At 46.4% G+C, this 16,737-nt stretch overlaps 1 protein-coding gene across 3 annotated transcripts; it reads left to right on the top strand.

Annotated features, from left to right (window-relative positions):
• Positions 1 to 707: 707 nt before the first annotated feature.
• Positions 708 to 16,223, top strand: BNIP1 (BCL2 interacting protein 1). 3 transcript variants are annotated; one of them, XR_010659004.1, is made up of 7 exons: positions 708 to 1,072; positions 3,271 to 3,363; positions 4,598 to 4,689; positions 7,895 to 7,996; positions 9,849 to 9,967; positions 13,076 to 13,369; positions 13,685 to 16,223. XR_010659004.1 is itself a non-coding variant. In XM_065905463.1 (7 exons), exons 1-7 carry the CDS (start codon positions 728 to 730, stop codon positions 13,077 to 13,079), a joined length of 843 nt encoding a protein of 280 aa, XP_065761535.1. In that variant the 5' UTR covers positions 708 to 727; the 3' UTR covers positions 13,080 to 13,214. The 3 variants fall into 3 exon arrangements, 2 of the variants coding, with proteins under 2 accessions (XP_065761535.1, XP_065761534.1); XM_065905463.1 differs by lacking the exon at positions 13,685 to 16,223 and adding an exon at positions 8,526 to 8,613 and having other exon boundaries at positions 13,076 to 13,214; XM_065905462.1 differs by lacking the exon at positions 13,685 to 16,223 and having other exon boundaries at positions 13,076 to 13,667.
• The last annotated feature ends 514 nt before the right edge of the window (positions 16,224 to 16,737 follow it).

Below are 16,737 nucleotides of genomic sequence, written 5' to 3'. Positions count from 1 at the left end.
TGCCCTTGAGGTCCAGCTAAGAAACTTGGACTAGTTAATAAAAAAAAATATAATGAAAGAGCCTCCATCTGTTGAGGGTTTGCTCTTAATTATTTCCATTAAGTAATTTAAGGCTTCCCTGGTGGCTATAAAGACGGTAAAGAATCTGCCTGCAACGCGGGAGACCCAGGCTCAATCCCTGGGTTGGGAAGATCCGCCTGGAAACGGAAATGGCTACCACCCCAGTATTCTTTCCTGGAAAATTCCATGGGCAGAGGAGCCTGGCAGGTTACAGTCCATGGAGTCACAGGCCTAAGCAACTTTCATTTCCATTAAAAACAACATTAATCCATCAAGACTACACCAGCCAAGTACACTTATTAAAACCAATTGCACACAAAAGGGAAACACCAGGAGTCAGAGAAGGGGTGTAAGTTGGAATGTGACTTGATCAGTTGGGCATTTTAGAAAGATCCCTCCAAACGTGGGCTGAACTGACGAGTTGTTAACCCTAGCAAACTGCCTTGAATTTCATACATTTAAAAAAGTAGTGATAACATTTGTTATTTTTTTCTTTCACCCCACAACTTACATTCATTGTAGAAAATATGAAAAATACAAGAAAGTTTAAAGGAGTATAAAGAATTGTTTAAGTCCACCTTCCAGAGATACCCCAATGGATAATTTTCTTCCAACCTTCCCCCACCCCGGCCCCCGTGCAAGAAATGTGCAGTCATTAGAATGGCTGATGGGCAGAACATGGGGAGACGCCCCTGTTCAAGCGTTCCTGACAATTCCCTCCTTTTTTTCTTCTAGGTCCACACCAAGAGGCCGACTGATTTTTCCCACGTGTCAAGCAAAGGCCACGCGACTTGGCGCCACCACCCTCGCTCGCCTCAGGCCGGTCTCTAGCGGGCGCTGCCGCAAGACCCGGAGGCTAAGAAGGAGGCCGGTGCGAAAACGCGTTGGAACTTGGGCTCCGCGGCTTCCCGTAGCCGGCATTTCCAACATGGCGACTGCCCAAGATGTCCACGTCCGTATCTGTAACCAAGAGATTGTCAAATTCGACCTGGAGGTGAAGGCGCTTATCCAGGTACTAATGCCCGGAATCCCCGCCAGGGTCCAGTAGCCCTAAACCCAAGCTCAGCTGGCCTTCTTTGAGCTCAGCGGTCTCACTCCCGAGCTGTCCCTTGGTCAAGTCCCCGTGGCCACTGGCCCAGCACCCTGCCCACTACCCCTCAACTGTCCCGCCCCTTGGCCCCGTCCCCTCCGTCCCCTTGATCGTTGGTCTTGGTATTCCGTCCGACTGCCGTTAGCTCGCCCTCTCCCAGGACACCCCCTCCTCCACCTCCGCTCCTAACTGGGCTTCCCCTGTGTGTCCCCTCCCCTACACACCCCTGGCCGCCACCTCGCCACCCCCAGCCAGCCTCAAAACGTACCTGTCATCCTGCCTGGCCCCGCCTTCTGACCCCGTCCTCCCCATCCTTTAGTAGCGTCCTGTGGGCCATCAGCCTCGCCCCCTGCTGGTCTGATGCCCCGTGGCACCAAAGGCCACCTTGCACAGAGGTACTGGGTGAAATGAACGTGACCTAGACCGTCGTTGTGATTGTGTAAATGAGGAAGGGGAGTCTGCCTGAGCAGAAAGCAGATAATAGCAAAACTGGGACGCGGACAATGAAAGTCATCCTAGGGAAAAAAAAAAAAGAAAGTCATCCTAGAGAAAATTCTTGGCGTCTACTTCGTTTAACAGATGGGGCGATTGAGATCCTTTGCCTAAGCCAATTAAGGGTAGAAGGTAATAGTGCAATAAACCAATTGGCAATTGGGAACGTAGAAATAGTTCCTTTAGTTTATCAAAAAGAAACCAAGAGTATTAAACCTTCCTTTTGGGCGGATCGTTTTCATTTCCAGCAGTGTTACTCAACCTTAGATGCTGAGTAAGAGTCTGCATCTAGCTGTGGTAAAAGGTAAAGGAAAGTAAGCTCCCCACGGAAATCAGGTGCAAAATAAAGCAAATTTATAGCTTGTGAAATGTTGCATGAAACTGTTATTTAATGAGTAATCCAGAGAACAAGAACAACTTGATACAAACATTTAAACTTTTTGAACTTCACGTTTCCCATGTATAAACTACAAAACATCTGGGCCAATTCTAGAAAATTAAATTTAGGAATCATAAAAATGAAATTGGCTTCTCACGTGATCTAAATTGCTTCAGCCCCATTTTGCACTCTCTTAAGATTCACTTTCTCCTGAAGAGAACAATTGATTATAGCTAGATTTAGCACATCTTTAGAGTGTGGCAACTCCTGCTAAGCCCTTTATGTGGGTACCTGGTCATGAAGTGGGTCATGTGATGAGGAAAGTGAGACACAGAAGCCTCTGTAACTTTTTCAGGATTATACATCTGATAAATTGCTACAACCAGAATTTGAATCCACATGGTCTGGCTCTAGGGCCTGCTTTTTACTTGGCCCTGGTAATTCTGAATGTCCAGAAACAAATTCTAAATCTACATTTGAACATGTCTTTAAACTGTGTGATTTATAATATTAATAGATGGTTTGTAAAATTAGATCAAGCAATTAATCTTAAAGAGGTTCATCTTGTCATATGCCAAGTATTTAGCATCCTCCTTTTTAAGTTGGAAAGACCTAAAGTTACAGTACTCTCTCAGGTGTTCATTCTTGCAGATATACAAGCTACCTTAAGTCTTTTATAATGGCTGGGTGGTGGTCTGTTAAACATCAAGACTTATTAGTTCCTTAGTTCGTTTCTGTTTTTGAAAACTTATTTATTAATTAATTTTTGGTTCCACTGAGTCTTCATTGCTGCGCATGGGCTTTCACTAATTGTAGCAAGTGGGGGCTACTCTTTGTTGCAGTGCATGGGCTTGTAATTGCCGTGGCTTCTCTTGTTACGGAGCACAGGCTCTAGGACCCACAGGCCTTCAGCAGTTGCAGCAGGCAGGCACAGCAGTTGTGGTGTGCGGGCTTAGTTGCTCCACAGCATAGGATTTCCTGTCTACTGTACCACCAGGGAAGTTGCACTGTTGTCTTTCTGTTTATGCTTCTATGTTACTTGCTCAGACTTATTCCAAAGAGGGATGAAAAAAATGTAAATTATAATGCTTCTGCTTGTGTTACAGAGGTAAACAGCAAAGATTAGGATGAATTACAATCAATAGCTCCAACTTAGTTGTGGTCTAAGCCAACTCTCTCATTGTACAGCGGGTGTCATTTCCTCTCATTGCCTTGAGAAAGGCCCCTTCATCTCTTCAATGTCTCCTAGGATATTCGAGATTGTTCAGGACCATTAAGTGCACTTACCGAACTGAACACTAAAGTGAAAGAGAAGTTCCAGCAACTGCGGCACAGAATACAGGTGAGTGAGTGCGGAACTGGGACCCTGCGCCTGGGGAAAGAAAAGAATGTGCATTGGAGAGGTTTTGCAAATGTATTAAGTTAATGATTTGTTTAAAATCTAAATTCTTTAATGGACTGTAAACTCGATGACAGCAGGACTGTTCCTGGTGTTCGCTGCATGTCCCTCGTGATGGTACAGATTGGGCACCATCGCTGAGGGGAAGAATGGGTGTGTGGGAAGAAGGGAGGGAGGGAGGCAAGGTGGGGGAAATGGAAATTCTGGTCACAGAGAACCAGAGAGAGTTCTAGACGAAAAGAAGGTGAGGTCTGCTGTCCCTCACTGTGGTGGATGGTTGTGTCCTTGTGTTTGTTTAGGGCTCTGCGTCTTTCTTTTCAGAAGGCCTTACCTATGGGGCTTTTGTGCGACCTGGGTTGAACATAAGTCTCTTCAGAGGAGACTTTGCATTTGCTTTTACCAGGTCTCCTGGGATTACCACAAGTCTGGGAGCACTTTTTATGTTCTTTTATCCTTGAGGTTCTTGAACCACTCAGGGACGGTGAACTTGGACCCTTGATCCTTGTGAAGGGAGTTCCATGGTTATAATTGGGGGAGACATTTATATCCCTCTAGCCAGGCCCCACAAAAAAAAACCTCCACAATTTCTCCATGCAGGTTGACAGAGATTTTCCTCATTCACCTTTTCACTGAGGGTATATATATCCCTTTGTGGTCCTGGCTTTGCAATGGTCTCAGTTCCAATTCCCAGCCTCAGGTGGCCAAGGCTTCGTTTTCTGTCCCCACCTGGACTTGAAAACCGTGTTTGCCACTCAGTCTAAGATGAAATGTATACCAGGATTGAGGACATGTAGAAACAGAGAGCAGTGTGCTGTTTCCATCATATCCCAGAGGGGGATCAGTAGGCTCTTATGTTATTGTAGTTTTTTCCCTTTTCTGTTCAGGCACGTCCTAGATTACAGAAACATATCTCCTGCTCCAGGGCAGCCTCACACCCCTCACAGGAAGACTGCTCTGACTCTTAGTTCCTTTCCCATTTTGAGGTTTGAGGATGGTCCTTTCTTCCATTTTACACAGCTATCTGTGTGGAAGGGTGTTTGTCGTGTGCGAAGCAGCATTCCTGAGGCTTCTGTTCTAGGCGGGTGTTCAGGTGCTGTTGCATAACTGATAGAAGCGCTTTCCAGTTTTTCGTTACCTTTCAAAACCATTTTAACGTAGAGCTGATTTCCTCCCAAAGGAGCTTGAGCAGTCGGCTAAAGAGCAAGACAAAGAGTCAGAGAAGCAAGTTCTGCTCCAAGAAGTGGAGAATCACAAAAAGCAGATGCTCAGGTGGGTGGGGCCTGGCCTCCTGCCAGTGGCCTCCGCTGGGCCGCTTGCTCCCGGGGAGGCTTGGGCCTGAGTTTGCCTAGTAAACCTGCCAGAGCTGGGGGTCAGCAGGGGCCGTTGGGTAGGTGGGACTGCATAGTTTACAAAAGCATGTTTAACGTTATGCAGTATTTTTTAAAAAGCAGAAAAATCATTGCTTTTGTAATATAAGGTCCTTTTTAATCTAAAGAGAATTGATAGCAGAAAAAGTCCACTGAAGACAGACCAAAACTTAGAAAGTTTTGAATAGGACTTTATCTTAAAAAAAAAAGAGACAAAGCAATGTAAATAAGCTTATGTTAAATAGAATTGAAGTTTTCATTGCAGCTGTATGCTAATCCTTGATAATATAATTGAAGTATATGCTATCTCTTGGTATTGAATTAGGGGACTTTTCCAACAAAGCTGTCTGACAGCATGACACAGTGCCTGCCCCTTCACATTTGATGTCCACATAACAATCATAAAGAGGATTGTTACTGCAGAGATGTTGGAGGTCCCCACCAGCTTTTCTAGATCCTTCTCTTTTGAAATCTCTGTCCTGGGCCCATCCTCATCGGTTTTCTCTTCGTGTTGTTAACTGGTCTAACTTTGTCACAGCTGTCTCTGTCCACAGCTGTGTTTCTGATCTGAGTGATGCTCCAGCATCATCCGTGCTGACAGCAGCTCTGTGTATAATGCCCAGATGTCAGGAGGACAGAGACTGACAAAGACACGGGCATGGTGGAGGCTCTTGTGAGGAGGGAGGGGTGTGTGAGTGGCGACCAGTGATCTCTGGCTCCTGATGGTTTTTGTTTCCCTCGCCACCATGGGGGCTCAATTATAAAGACTGAGTGACGAGGCCTCCTTGTGTAAAATCTGTCAAGTTACACCAGCAAAACCACCTCAGCATGGGTTTAAAGTTGAGTGTGGCCGTTCAGGGTGTCTAGTTCCCGGGCAGAGGAGAGAAAGCGGGAAGTTAATGCTTTGGCATTTGCATGTTGAAACAGTGCTGGTGCTCACCTGGGTTATGGTGCTCATCACACTTACAGTAAATATTTTTGTTTGTCTTTCTCCCCAGTAAATATGAGTCCCTGAGGGCAGGTACTGTTGCTCACTCATCTCTGCATTGCAGGGATCAGCAGAACACCCTTGTAAACAGTTACAAATATAATTAATTCACATGTGAGCCAGCATCATAGATGCTGGTCAGGCATCAGAGAGCTCATTTGAAACATTTTCAGCCTAGAGGTGCTATTCAGAATGCCAGCCTACCAGTTCGTGGACTCTCGTTTGCCTTTTTAAATATCCCGGAGGTTAGCACGTTTGATTTGAGCCAGCTGTGTAGGAGCTCTAGCGCATGAGCTTGCTTCTCCGAGGAGCCCAGTTAACTCTTTCCTAGTCCACCAACAAGGGTCTCACTCCAGTGTAAGTTGGTGCAGCCACTATGGACAACAGTATGGAGGTTTCTCAAAAAGCTAAAAACAGAGTTACCATATGATCCAGCAGTCCCACTCTTGGGTATATATCCAGACAAAACTATAATTCAAGAAGATGCATGTACCTCTGTGTTCAAGTGAATAACAGCACTATTCACAGTAGCCAAGGCATGTCTGCAACCTAAATGTCCATCAGTAGATGAATGGATAAAGAAGATGTGGTATATATGTATAACGGGATACTACTCAGCCATAAAAAACATTGAAATAATGCCATTTGCAGCAACATGGATGGACCTAGAGATTATCATCCTAGCAAATAAGTGAGAAAGAGAAAGACTAATGCCATATGATATGTGGGATCTAAAATATGACAGTGACCGTATCTGTGAAACAGACACAGACTTACTCACAGAACAGATCTGTGGTGGCCAAGGAGGAGGGTAAGTGGGGGAGAGAAGGACTGATAGTTTGGGATTAGCAGATGCAAACTAGTATATATAAGATGGATAAGCAGCAAGGTCCTACTGTACAGCGCAGGGAACTATATTCGCTATCCTGTGATAAACCAGAATGGAAAAAGTGTGAAAAAGAACATATGTGCAACTGAGACAGTGCTTTTCAGCAGAAATTTAACACAGCATTACGTATCAACTGTACATCAATAAAACATTTTACACACACACAAAAAACAAAGACCCCCCACTCTGACTTCAAGAAACCGTTCACTGATTTGAGTTGTCACAAAGATCAGCTACAGAATGTGAATAAATCGTGTCAGACTGGGCCCTGCTAGTACAATGTGTTTGTGTTGTCCACGATTGGTCTGTGGTTTGTAAAGCAGGCGTCTCCAACACTTGGGCCACGGGCCAGTACCAGTCCACGACCTGTTAGGAACCAGGCCACACAGCGTGAGGTGAGTGCTGGGCAACCGAACAAAGTTTCATCTTTATTTACAGCCGTCCTCCAACTCTTACATTACTATCTGAGCTCTGCTTCCTGTCTGGAAGTGGCAGCATTCGATTCTCACAAGACCGCGAACCCTAACCCTAAAGTCAAGGCGGAGTATCCTGAGATTGCCCCAAAATAGAAGCAAAGGGCACAGTAAATATAATGCACTTGAATCATCCCAAAGCTACCCTCCACCCCCACTGATCCATGGAAAAATTGTCTTGCATGAAACCAGACCCTGGTGCCAAAAAGATTGGGGACCACTGGTGTAAAGAACAGCAAACCTTGAAGAAATATTGAAGAAAACTGTCTTATGCTGATTTTTCTACTTCCTCCTGCCTATATTGATTGAGTAGCTAATGGGTCAATAGCTGTTGTCCTGGGTACTGGTGATACAAAGATGAATGAGGCATGGTTCTCCGGGAGCAGAACCAAGCCACGCGCTGGGCAGAACGGTGATGTGTAGGAGATGGCTTTGAACAGGGCCGCGTGCGCCCAGCTGGGGAGTTTGGATGTTCCCCTGAAGTGGAGCCATTGCAGGCTGTAAATACAGGGATGCTATGACCAGGCTTCTCCCTCAGCCTGCCCTGGGGGAGAGGGGCTGTTATGGGTGGTGGGAGAATGGAAACAGCCTCCGGGGCAACCAAGAAGAGGAGGTGTTGCGACGGGTGATGGACTCTGGGCTACACGCAGGTGGCCGCCACATCACTCCCTGGCTGGAAGGAAGACTGCTGTGACTTGAACTGAGGGATAGCCTGTTGGCATCAAGAGAAACTCACACACGGCCTTTGTAATTCCAGCAATCAGACCTCATGGAGGAAGGCTAACCTCACTTGCAAAATTGCTATCGACAACCTAGAGAAAGCAGAACTTCTCCAGGGAGGAGACCTATTCCGGCAGAGGTATGTATCTTCTTATCTTTCTGGGTTTTGATGACAGAATAGACAGCAGTTAGCAAGGTGCAAAAACTACTGTGGAGAACCCTCTCTTGCTTTTAGCATAAAATTGATATTTTATAAGTAATTTTTTTAAGTATAAAAGAAATATATTCTTTTTTTTTTAACAAATTTATTTATTTAGCTGCACCAGGTCTTTGCCACAGCATGTGGGATCTAGATCCCTGATCAGGGATTGAACCTCGGCCCCCTGCCTTGGGAGCACAGAGTCTTAGCCACTGGACCACCAGGGAAGTCCCAAGAAATACATTTTTATTTTTAGTAAATTGGTAAAGTTAAAATGTGAATCACAAAGTGAAAGTATGAATTGTGCTGTTCACAACTATTTTGATATGTTGCCTCCTTTCATTATTTTTTCTTCCATATTTTTTATTAAGTCAGTATGGTACCATACATTATCTGGTCCCATCACTTCATGGCAAATAGATGGGGAAACAATGGAAACTGTGACAGACTTTATTTTCTTGGGCTCCAGAATCACTGTAGATGGTGGCTGCAGCCATGAAGTTAAAAGATGCTTGGAAGACATATTAAAAAGCAGAGACATTACTTTGCTGATAAAGGTGTGTATAGTCAAAGCTATGATTTTTCCAGTAGTCACGTATGGATGTGAGAGTTGTGCCATAAAGAAGGCTGAGCACTGAAGAATTGATGCTTTTGAACTGTGGTGTTGGAGAACTCTTGAGAGTCCCTTGGATTGCAAGGAGATCCAACCAGTCAATCCTAAAGGAAATTAGTCCTGAATATTCATTGGAAGGACTGACGCTGAAGCTGAAGCTCCAATACTTTGGCCACCTGATGCGAAGAACTGACTCATTTGAAAAGACCCTGATGCTGACAAAAGTTGAAGGCATGAGGAGAAGGGGACGACAGAAGATGAGATGGTTGGATGGCATCACCCACTCAATGGAGATGAGTTTGAGCAAGCTCCGGGAGTTGGTGGAGGACAGGGAAGTCTGGTGTGCTGCAGTTCTTGAGGTCACAAAGAGTGGGACACAACTGAGCAACTGAACTGAACTGAATGTTAAATGTAGTCTCCTACTCTTCACTTAGTATTATTGCACAAAGACGTGCCTGTTTTTTTAAAAAGCTCTTTAAACAAAATTTTAATAGTACATAGTATTCCCTTATATTAACTAATCCCCTGCTTGTGTGTGTTTATATGTCTAGTTATGTCAGTATTATGAACAACACACCAGGGCACATGTCAGTACATAAAGCTTTGTCCATATTCTGTGCATTTCCTTTGGAGAGGTTCCCAGGGATGAGATTATTGGGTCAAAGGCATGAACATTGCTAAGACTCCTAATACATATCACCAGTTGGCTCTCAGAAGGCAGCACCAGTGGACGTTGCTACCAGCAGTCTTCAAGTACATGCTCTCGGCATGCCCTCGCCACCATCGCGTGTGTGCTGAGCCGCTCAGTCATGTCAGGCTCTTTGTGAACCCATGGGCTATAGCCTACCAGACTCCTCTGTCCATGGAATTTCCCAAGCAAGAATACTAGAGTGGGTTGCCATTTCCTCCTTGAGGGGACCTTCTCAACCCAGGGATCGAACCCTCTTCTCCTGAGTCTCCTGCCTTGCAGGTGGATTCTTCACCACTGAGCCATCGGAAGAAGTCCTTTGCCACCATAAGTATGACCATTTAAAAAATATGTACTAAAAAAAAAAAAAAAAATAAAAAATAAAAAATATGTACTGATTTGATAGATTAAAATGTGGGATCTTGTTTGAATCCGGGGCTTTCTTGAGCTGGGCTTTTGTTGACATTCCTCCTCCCACTCTGTACTTCTAGGAAAACTGCCAAAGAGAGCCTGGCCCAGACGTCAAGCGCCATCACAGAGAGCCTCATGGGGATCAGCAGGATGATGTCCCAGCAGGTCCAGCAGAGCGAGGAAGCCATGCAGACACTGGGTAAAGTCAGGCCAGGCCTGCAGTGGCAGGCTGCCCCCAGGCTCCAGGCCTCTCACCCCTGGTCTCCTCAGCCTCTGCCCACACCTGCCCCGCCTCACTGATCTGTGTGGCTTCTCACTTCTGTGACAGCTTGGTCTTACCCAGTTGGGATGCACTGCTCTCATTTCCCATTTTGGTTTTTATAGTTGTCCTGAGAGATCCACACACCCCATCAATACGTTCGGAAGGACTCTCCTGGAGAGTGGGTGCCAACAGGCGTGGGGGGGGCTTGGGAGTCTGTTTTTCATCTCAGGCTCTGGGGACCCTTCTGGCCAGGCAGAGAGATGATTGGTTATTGGCTGCCAGCTGGTCGGTCTACTAGGACGTCAGCTTACAGTTGTACTCCCCAATGTTGCTTTTACTGTGAGCTCCTTTTATTTATATATTTATATATGTATTTTTACTTCTCGGCTGCGCTGTGTAGCATGCGGGACCCTAGTTTCCCTACTGGGGATCAAACTCATGCCCCTTGCACTGGACACGTGGGGTCTTCCCCACTGGACGACCAGAGAAGTCCTGGGAGCTCCTTTGGAAAGACACAGTCAGAGGCTGAGCTTCTTGAGATCATCTGGTTCTCCCCAGCAGCTTTCCCAGCATGGCTTCCTTATCTGCCCAGGATCCTCCCTATAGGAAAACAGAGGAAGAGTGTTTACTCTGAGACAGCTTTGGAGGCTTCACACAGTATGAAAGTAGAGAGCCTGGGTTCATGAGTCCCAGCTTCAGCAGTGGTCAGCTCCTGGCCGGTCTTTCAACTCTGTCCTCACTCTGCCCCCATCTTGATTACTTTGAAGCAAATCTCAGACGTCATCCGTATAAATACTCCCATATATCTTTCTAAAAGATAGACTTTTGAAACAAAAAGCTATAATACCAGCATCACCCCTAAAAATTATCTGCAATTTTGAACCACTCTTTTTTTGTTTGTTTCCAGTGCACTATCCTAACAGGCAGAAGCAAAAAGAAAATCAAGGAGCTTGTCCCCAAGGTCACTGCCTGTGTTTGAAACTTATCTGGGCATTTATAGGCTCAGAACCAGCCGGTCACCTCCTCTGAGTGTGTGCTGGGGCCATGGCCCGAGGAGAATGTGAGCAGGAGGAGCCGGCCTGGCCTTGGAGTCCAGGGCTTTTCTGCTCTGGTGTGAGTAACAGGCACCCACCCCAGCATGCAGGTCAGAAACTGACCATATATTTACGTGCTCAGAAGGGGACACAGATCCTGGTGGTTTCTGGAGTGCTGAGGGTTGTTTTGAGGGCAAACGTTAGAAGCGAGATGGCCATTGAAGAAAGAAGAATGGTTATTAATCCTTGCCTTATGACTCATAAATTCAGCTTGATTTAAAAATCTATTAGGACTGCAGTTCTTTGTGTGTGTGTGTGTGTGTGTGTGTGTTTTTTAAAGCCCGTTAAGGATATGATGTCTGGAATTTGCTGCAAAATTGTAGGGAGTCCAGAATTGTATGGGGGTTATGAGGGGACAGGATTACCAGGGAGTTGATGGTTCTTGGGTATGGGCGATGGCACTTGGCATTTCATGATTCTATTCTGTCTGCTTTTGTGATGGTTAAAGTTCTCTGTAAAGAAAGCTTAAAAGGAAAAGCCAGTTAGATTTTTACTTCAGAGAGTCTTACTTAGGTTTTCAGCATGGCGGGAGGCGTGGAGAAAGAGGACTGAGAGGGACTTTTGTTATCTGAGTGTGTGTACCCGTCTGTGTTTTTCAGGCTACTGCTCTACTTCCTCTGGTAATTTATTTGCTTACTAATTCGCTTACTAATTGTAATTTTGTAAAAAGGTAAAATAAATGACATAGTCAAGGGAAGAGCCCTCCAGGTCAGCACTGTCCCCTAGAAACATCATGGAAGCCACATGCTTAAAATTTTCATTAGGCACATTAAATAAAGTAAAAGCAAAGGTATGAAATTGATTGTGATAATATATTTAACTCTTTCAACATGTAATTCCTAGTGAAAATTATTATGAGAGATTTTGCATCTCTCTTTTTCCATACTGAATCTCTGAAATCATGTGGGTATCTGCCTATAGGGACGTTTGTATGCGGTTTGTATGGGGCACGTCTGACTCCCTCAGGGGCCGCGTGACTTGTTGCGGTCAGCACTGGCTGCACAGCCCTGGACGGCACAGGCGGGAACAGCTCTGCCTTCAGACCTCCCCCTGCCCCGACCTCCAGGCCTGCTCCCCAGAGGCGCCCACTGCTCCCACTTCTCTCACAACCTTCTGAGACTCTCCAGCGTGCATAGTACAGACAGGTGTTAGTGATCCCCTCCTTTGTTACGTATATGGAAGCATCTCACATGCTGTTCTTCATACCCGGCCTTCTCACTTGACAGCTCTTCACTCCGGGGATATTCTGATGATGCCCTGTTAGGCTTTATAGAGGAATCTTGCCAGGTAAGCCTTCTTCCCCAAGCGTCAGGCCCAGTAACCGGCACTCCAGTTCGTTTGATGCGTGGGCACAATGAACCTTAAGGGACGCGTGCCTCTTCGTAGGCTTCCCAGGGGGCTGGAGCACGGGCATCATGTGTTTAACACTATAGCCAGTGTCCCCGGACTGAAGGACTGGCTTGTATGAGGCCGTGTGGCAGGGCCCAGGACACCCCAGCTCTTTCACAGGGAGTGGATCTGCAAAGAGCAGATCTGACCAGCAGGTGTCCTGCCAGGGTGCACCTCGCGGGTGCAGAGTCCTGACCCCACAGAGACCTCACAGTGCCTGTCCACGGTCACCTGGGTTAGTTTCCTGACCACCAGTCCTTCTCAGCAGCACCTGCCCTTTTCCCTGTTGGTGTCCACGTTGGGAGGACTCCTAGTTACGGCCCTGTGACAGTGTGTGTAAGCAAACCACACCCCCCTCTGAGCTGGGTGGAGCCCAGGGAGCTGCCTCTCCTCGCCTTGTCCTTGCTCTTGCTCCTCCGCATTGCCTGTCTTCACATCTTTTGTCCTGGCTCAGGGGACCTTGCTCCCAAGCGCAGTGTTACACCGGGAACCCAGCCAGCGAGGCCTCTGGGTGTGGTGCCATACAGTTTCTGAGTCATGCTCCCTCCCTCTTTTGTTTCAGTTAATTCTTCACGGACTATCCTGGATGCAAATGAAGAATTCAAATCCATGTCAGGGACCATCCAGTTGGGACGGAAGCTCATCACAAAATATAATCGCCGAGAGCTGACAGACAAGCTTCTCATTTTCCTTGCGCTGGCCCTCTTTCTTGCTACAGTCCTCTATATTTTGAAAAAACGGCTCTTTCCATTTTTGTGAGGTCTGAGAGCTGCCAGCTTCTGCCCTCTGAACTCTGCTGTCAGGGTCTGGCCGCACTCCTGAGCTCTGGCCCCAGCCTGCATCAGGTGCAAAGCAGGCGAGATGGAGACAGCCCCGGGAGTTTCTGCAGGGGCTGGTGTGCTGGGCTGAGCAGAGGACCAGGAGGGAGCCTGTCATTGGGACATTTGCAGGGACGCCGAGAGCCCTCACGCACTGGGGCGGCAGTCACTTGGGACACGCGGGCTGGCCTTCGGGATTTGATGTCCCTCCCGTGTCCCCCTGCCCCTGCAGCCTTAATACCAGATCTGGAGGAGGGAAGAGAAGAGGGGGAGAAGGAGGGTGAAAACTCACATCCATTCCTTGAATAAAGTTGACTGTATTTAATAGCATGAAATGCATTTGGTTTTCTAAGGCATTCCTCTGGGAATTCGTGTGCCTGTGCTTGATGTCCAGCTATCTAGAACTTGAACTCGGATCATCGATTTGTTTGCTCAACAAAGAATTATTAAGCAACAGCCACACAGAAGCAGAGTGTTCTAGAGGCTGCCATGGTCCCCCAAAGAGCAAGACAGACAAGATCCCACAGGCCCTCAGGATGGAGTGTGCGCCTCCCGCTGGCGGCGGCTCACAGCAGTGTCTGAAGAGGCCAGGGCGGACACCCTCTCTGCACACAGTGGCTGGGGGGTGTGCACTGTCTCAGGGGCTGGCCCACACCTTTCTCTTTGAGGTCCAGGGCTAAATATAACCCAGAGAGTGAAGCTAGTGATAAGCTGGGGCCTGTCTGGGCCTGAGTTCTACTGAGACCTGGCGGGGAGCAGGGCCCAAGCTAGGCTCGGCTGGGAGATGTTAGTGTCTCCTTGTGCTAAAGGCCTGGCTGACCTCGCCCACAAAATCCCAGCCTCCCCCACTATTTATAGCACCAGAGGCCCTGGGAGGGTAATGTAGGGGCAGAGGAGAAAGTAGAAAGAATGTATGGATTTGAACCTTAGTTAAAAGAGTTGGTTTTGAGTCTTGGTTCTGCTGCTAAGAAACCACACGACCACGGCAAGTTACCTTATGTCACTAAGCCTCGACTTCCCTGCCTGTGCAGTGTGGGTGATGGTCCGTATAGAGATACTTGTAGACTCCATTAGAGAATCCACAAGAATGTAAGGTAGCAAGTGCAGCTACTGTCTGACTGAACGATGGACTTCCCAAATCCAGCCACCGTCAGGCCTCTGGGCCCTGAGCTTTCAAGCAAACAGCTAGGTTCTCCAGGGGAGGCCGGCCTGGGCATCAAAAGTTCTGTTTGGATCTGTTTGAGCAGAGGCTGTTAAGACCTCCATTATGAAGTGTCAGTCAGATCATCCTGGGACCAAGTTGTGCAAGATTGGCTGCACACCTCAGACTGACTAGTGTACTGAGTGGGTTCTGAGTTACAGTGTGTGCACACAGTTTATATATATCATCCTTAAACAGCTCCTGGCCCAGACGCCGCTCATTGTAAGTTGTGCACGCGTGTGTCTTATTTATAGTCAAATTAAAGCTGAGACTAAAGCACAGATGGGAAATTCCCACTCAGATTCCAGCTGTAAGTGCAGCAGATGGATGTGATCATTTTAGGGTTGTCTTCTCTTAACGTTTTTCTTTACTACTTCCCACTAATTGTCAACATCCTCTTCACGATATGTAAATGTGTGGGCTCTGTACTGCTGAAAACTCTGCCTTTGATTCGTTAATCCTCTTCTTGCCTCCTTTTGAAAATAGGGTTGAATTTGATCCAGTTTGAAACGCCTTCGATAGCATGTCTTGCAACCCCCATCAGCCAGCCGAGTCCTAACTTGTCCCCAGTGGGGCTGGCAGTGAGGAAAGCTGCGTCTCCATGTTCAGCCAGGAGGGGTCAGTGCTCACATTTCATGCTTATGGTCTTGCTGTAGACTATTTCCATTCATCCAAATGAAGTGTATATATGCATATATATATTTTTAAACAAACATGCAAATGAACAAAGTTCACCTGTATAGTTTTTGGAAGACATTTCATGAATTACCTTGATTCACTTTTTAATTTTGTTTTAATTAAAAAATTTGTAACACCAAAAACATTTTGTGTTGGGGTCTAGCCGATTAGCAGTGTTGTGATGGTTTCAGGCGAACAGCGAAGGGACTCAGCCGTGCATATGCATGTATCTGTTCTCCCACAGACCCACCTCCCATCCAGGCTGGCACATAGTACTGAGCAGTTCCATGTGCTATACAACAGGTCTTTGTTGGTTATCCATTTTAAATATAGCAGTGTATACGTGACCTTCCCAAAGTCCTCAACTATCTCTTCCCTCTGGCAACCATAAGTTAAACAGTAAGGCAAGCTTATATTTATTTTGCTGAGCCGACAGTCATGGTATTAACAGTGTTAGAACAGTCGTCAAGGGATTGTTTATTCAGGTATTTGCCGAACACCTACTTTGTCCCTGGCACTGTGTTAGGGGTATTCAGTGAACAAAACAGAGATTCCCTGCCATCTTGGAACTTGTAGCACGGGGTTGCCAAAGGGGAGAGGGAAGGGAAGGGGACAAATGAGGGGTGTAGGATTAACAAACAAACTGCTGTGTATAAAATAGATAAACAAGGATATATTGGATAGCACAGAGAATTATAGCCATTATCTTATAATAACTTAAAATATGGAGAAGGAAATGGCAACCCACTCCAGTATTCTTGCCTGGAAAAGTCCTTGGACAGAGGAGTCTGGCGGGCTGAAGTCCTTGGGATTACATGACTGAGCATGTGTGCACGAAGGTGGAGGGAAATGGGTTGGTATCAATTAAGTGGTAGAACTGGAAAAAAAAAAAAAAAACTTAAAATGGAGTGTAATCTGCAAAAATACTGAATCACTAAGCTGTATACCTGAAATTAATATTATTAATACCTGAATATGCTTCAATAAAAAATAAACATACTGGATAAGTCATTCATTGTGTTAGAAAAGTGTTTTGGAAAACGTGGCACTAGCTAATGGAGATTTGGAAAGGGGGGAGGGAAGGAAGGTTTGCAGTATGAAGTAAGGGGCTCACAGGTGGCCTCACTGGGGAGGCAGGGTTTGAACAGAGTGGACAGCTGGGGGAAGAAGGCACCACTCAGGGACCATCTAGGGCAAAGGACTCCAGTAAGAGCATCTGTGACAGTGTGATTTTGAATATCTTCATCATGTTCCTGGCACAGAACTCCTAAAACCATAGGAATTTGTTCTGAAGGAGAGTGATAAAATTGTCTTTTGTTATGTTCATAAGGTGACTTGGGAAAGCTCTAAGGATGGGGTTGGTTACCAAGGGAACACAATCACATGATTAGAGGGTTGGAACTTTCAGCCCCACCCTGACCTTCAAGGATGGGAAAGGAGCTGGGGCTTGAGTTCAGTCACCCGTTGCCAGTGATGTAACCAACCATGACTATGTAATGAAACCTCTGTAAAACCCGAAAGGATGGG

Source organism: Muntiacus reevesi, chromosome 14, assembly GCF_963930625.1.
Source record: "Muntiacus reevesi chromosome 14, mMunRee1.1, whole genome shotgun sequence".
Lineage (NCBI taxonomy): Eukaryota > Metazoa > Chordata > Mammalia > Artiodactyla > Cervidae > Muntiacus > Muntiacus reevesi.
This window is presented reverse-complemented; position numbering and strand designations above follow the sequence as displayed.

What these genes read in the sequence shown, in the direction of transcription:
- BNIP1 (XM_065905462.1), top strand. Translation starts at nt 728, where the DNA reads ATGGGCAGAACATGGGGAGACGCCCCTGTTCAAGCGTTCCTGACAATT. An exon ending in AGGTGAAGGCGCTTATCCAG is followed by an intron (nt 1,073 to 3,270) that starts GTACTAATGCCC and finishes AATGTCTCCTAG; the next exon opens with GATATTCGAGATTGTTCAGG. An exon ending in AACTGCGGCACAGAATACAG is followed by an intron (nt 3,364 to 4,597) that starts GTGAGTGAGTGC and finishes TTCCTCCCAAAG; the next exon opens with GAGCTTGAGCAGTCGGCTAA.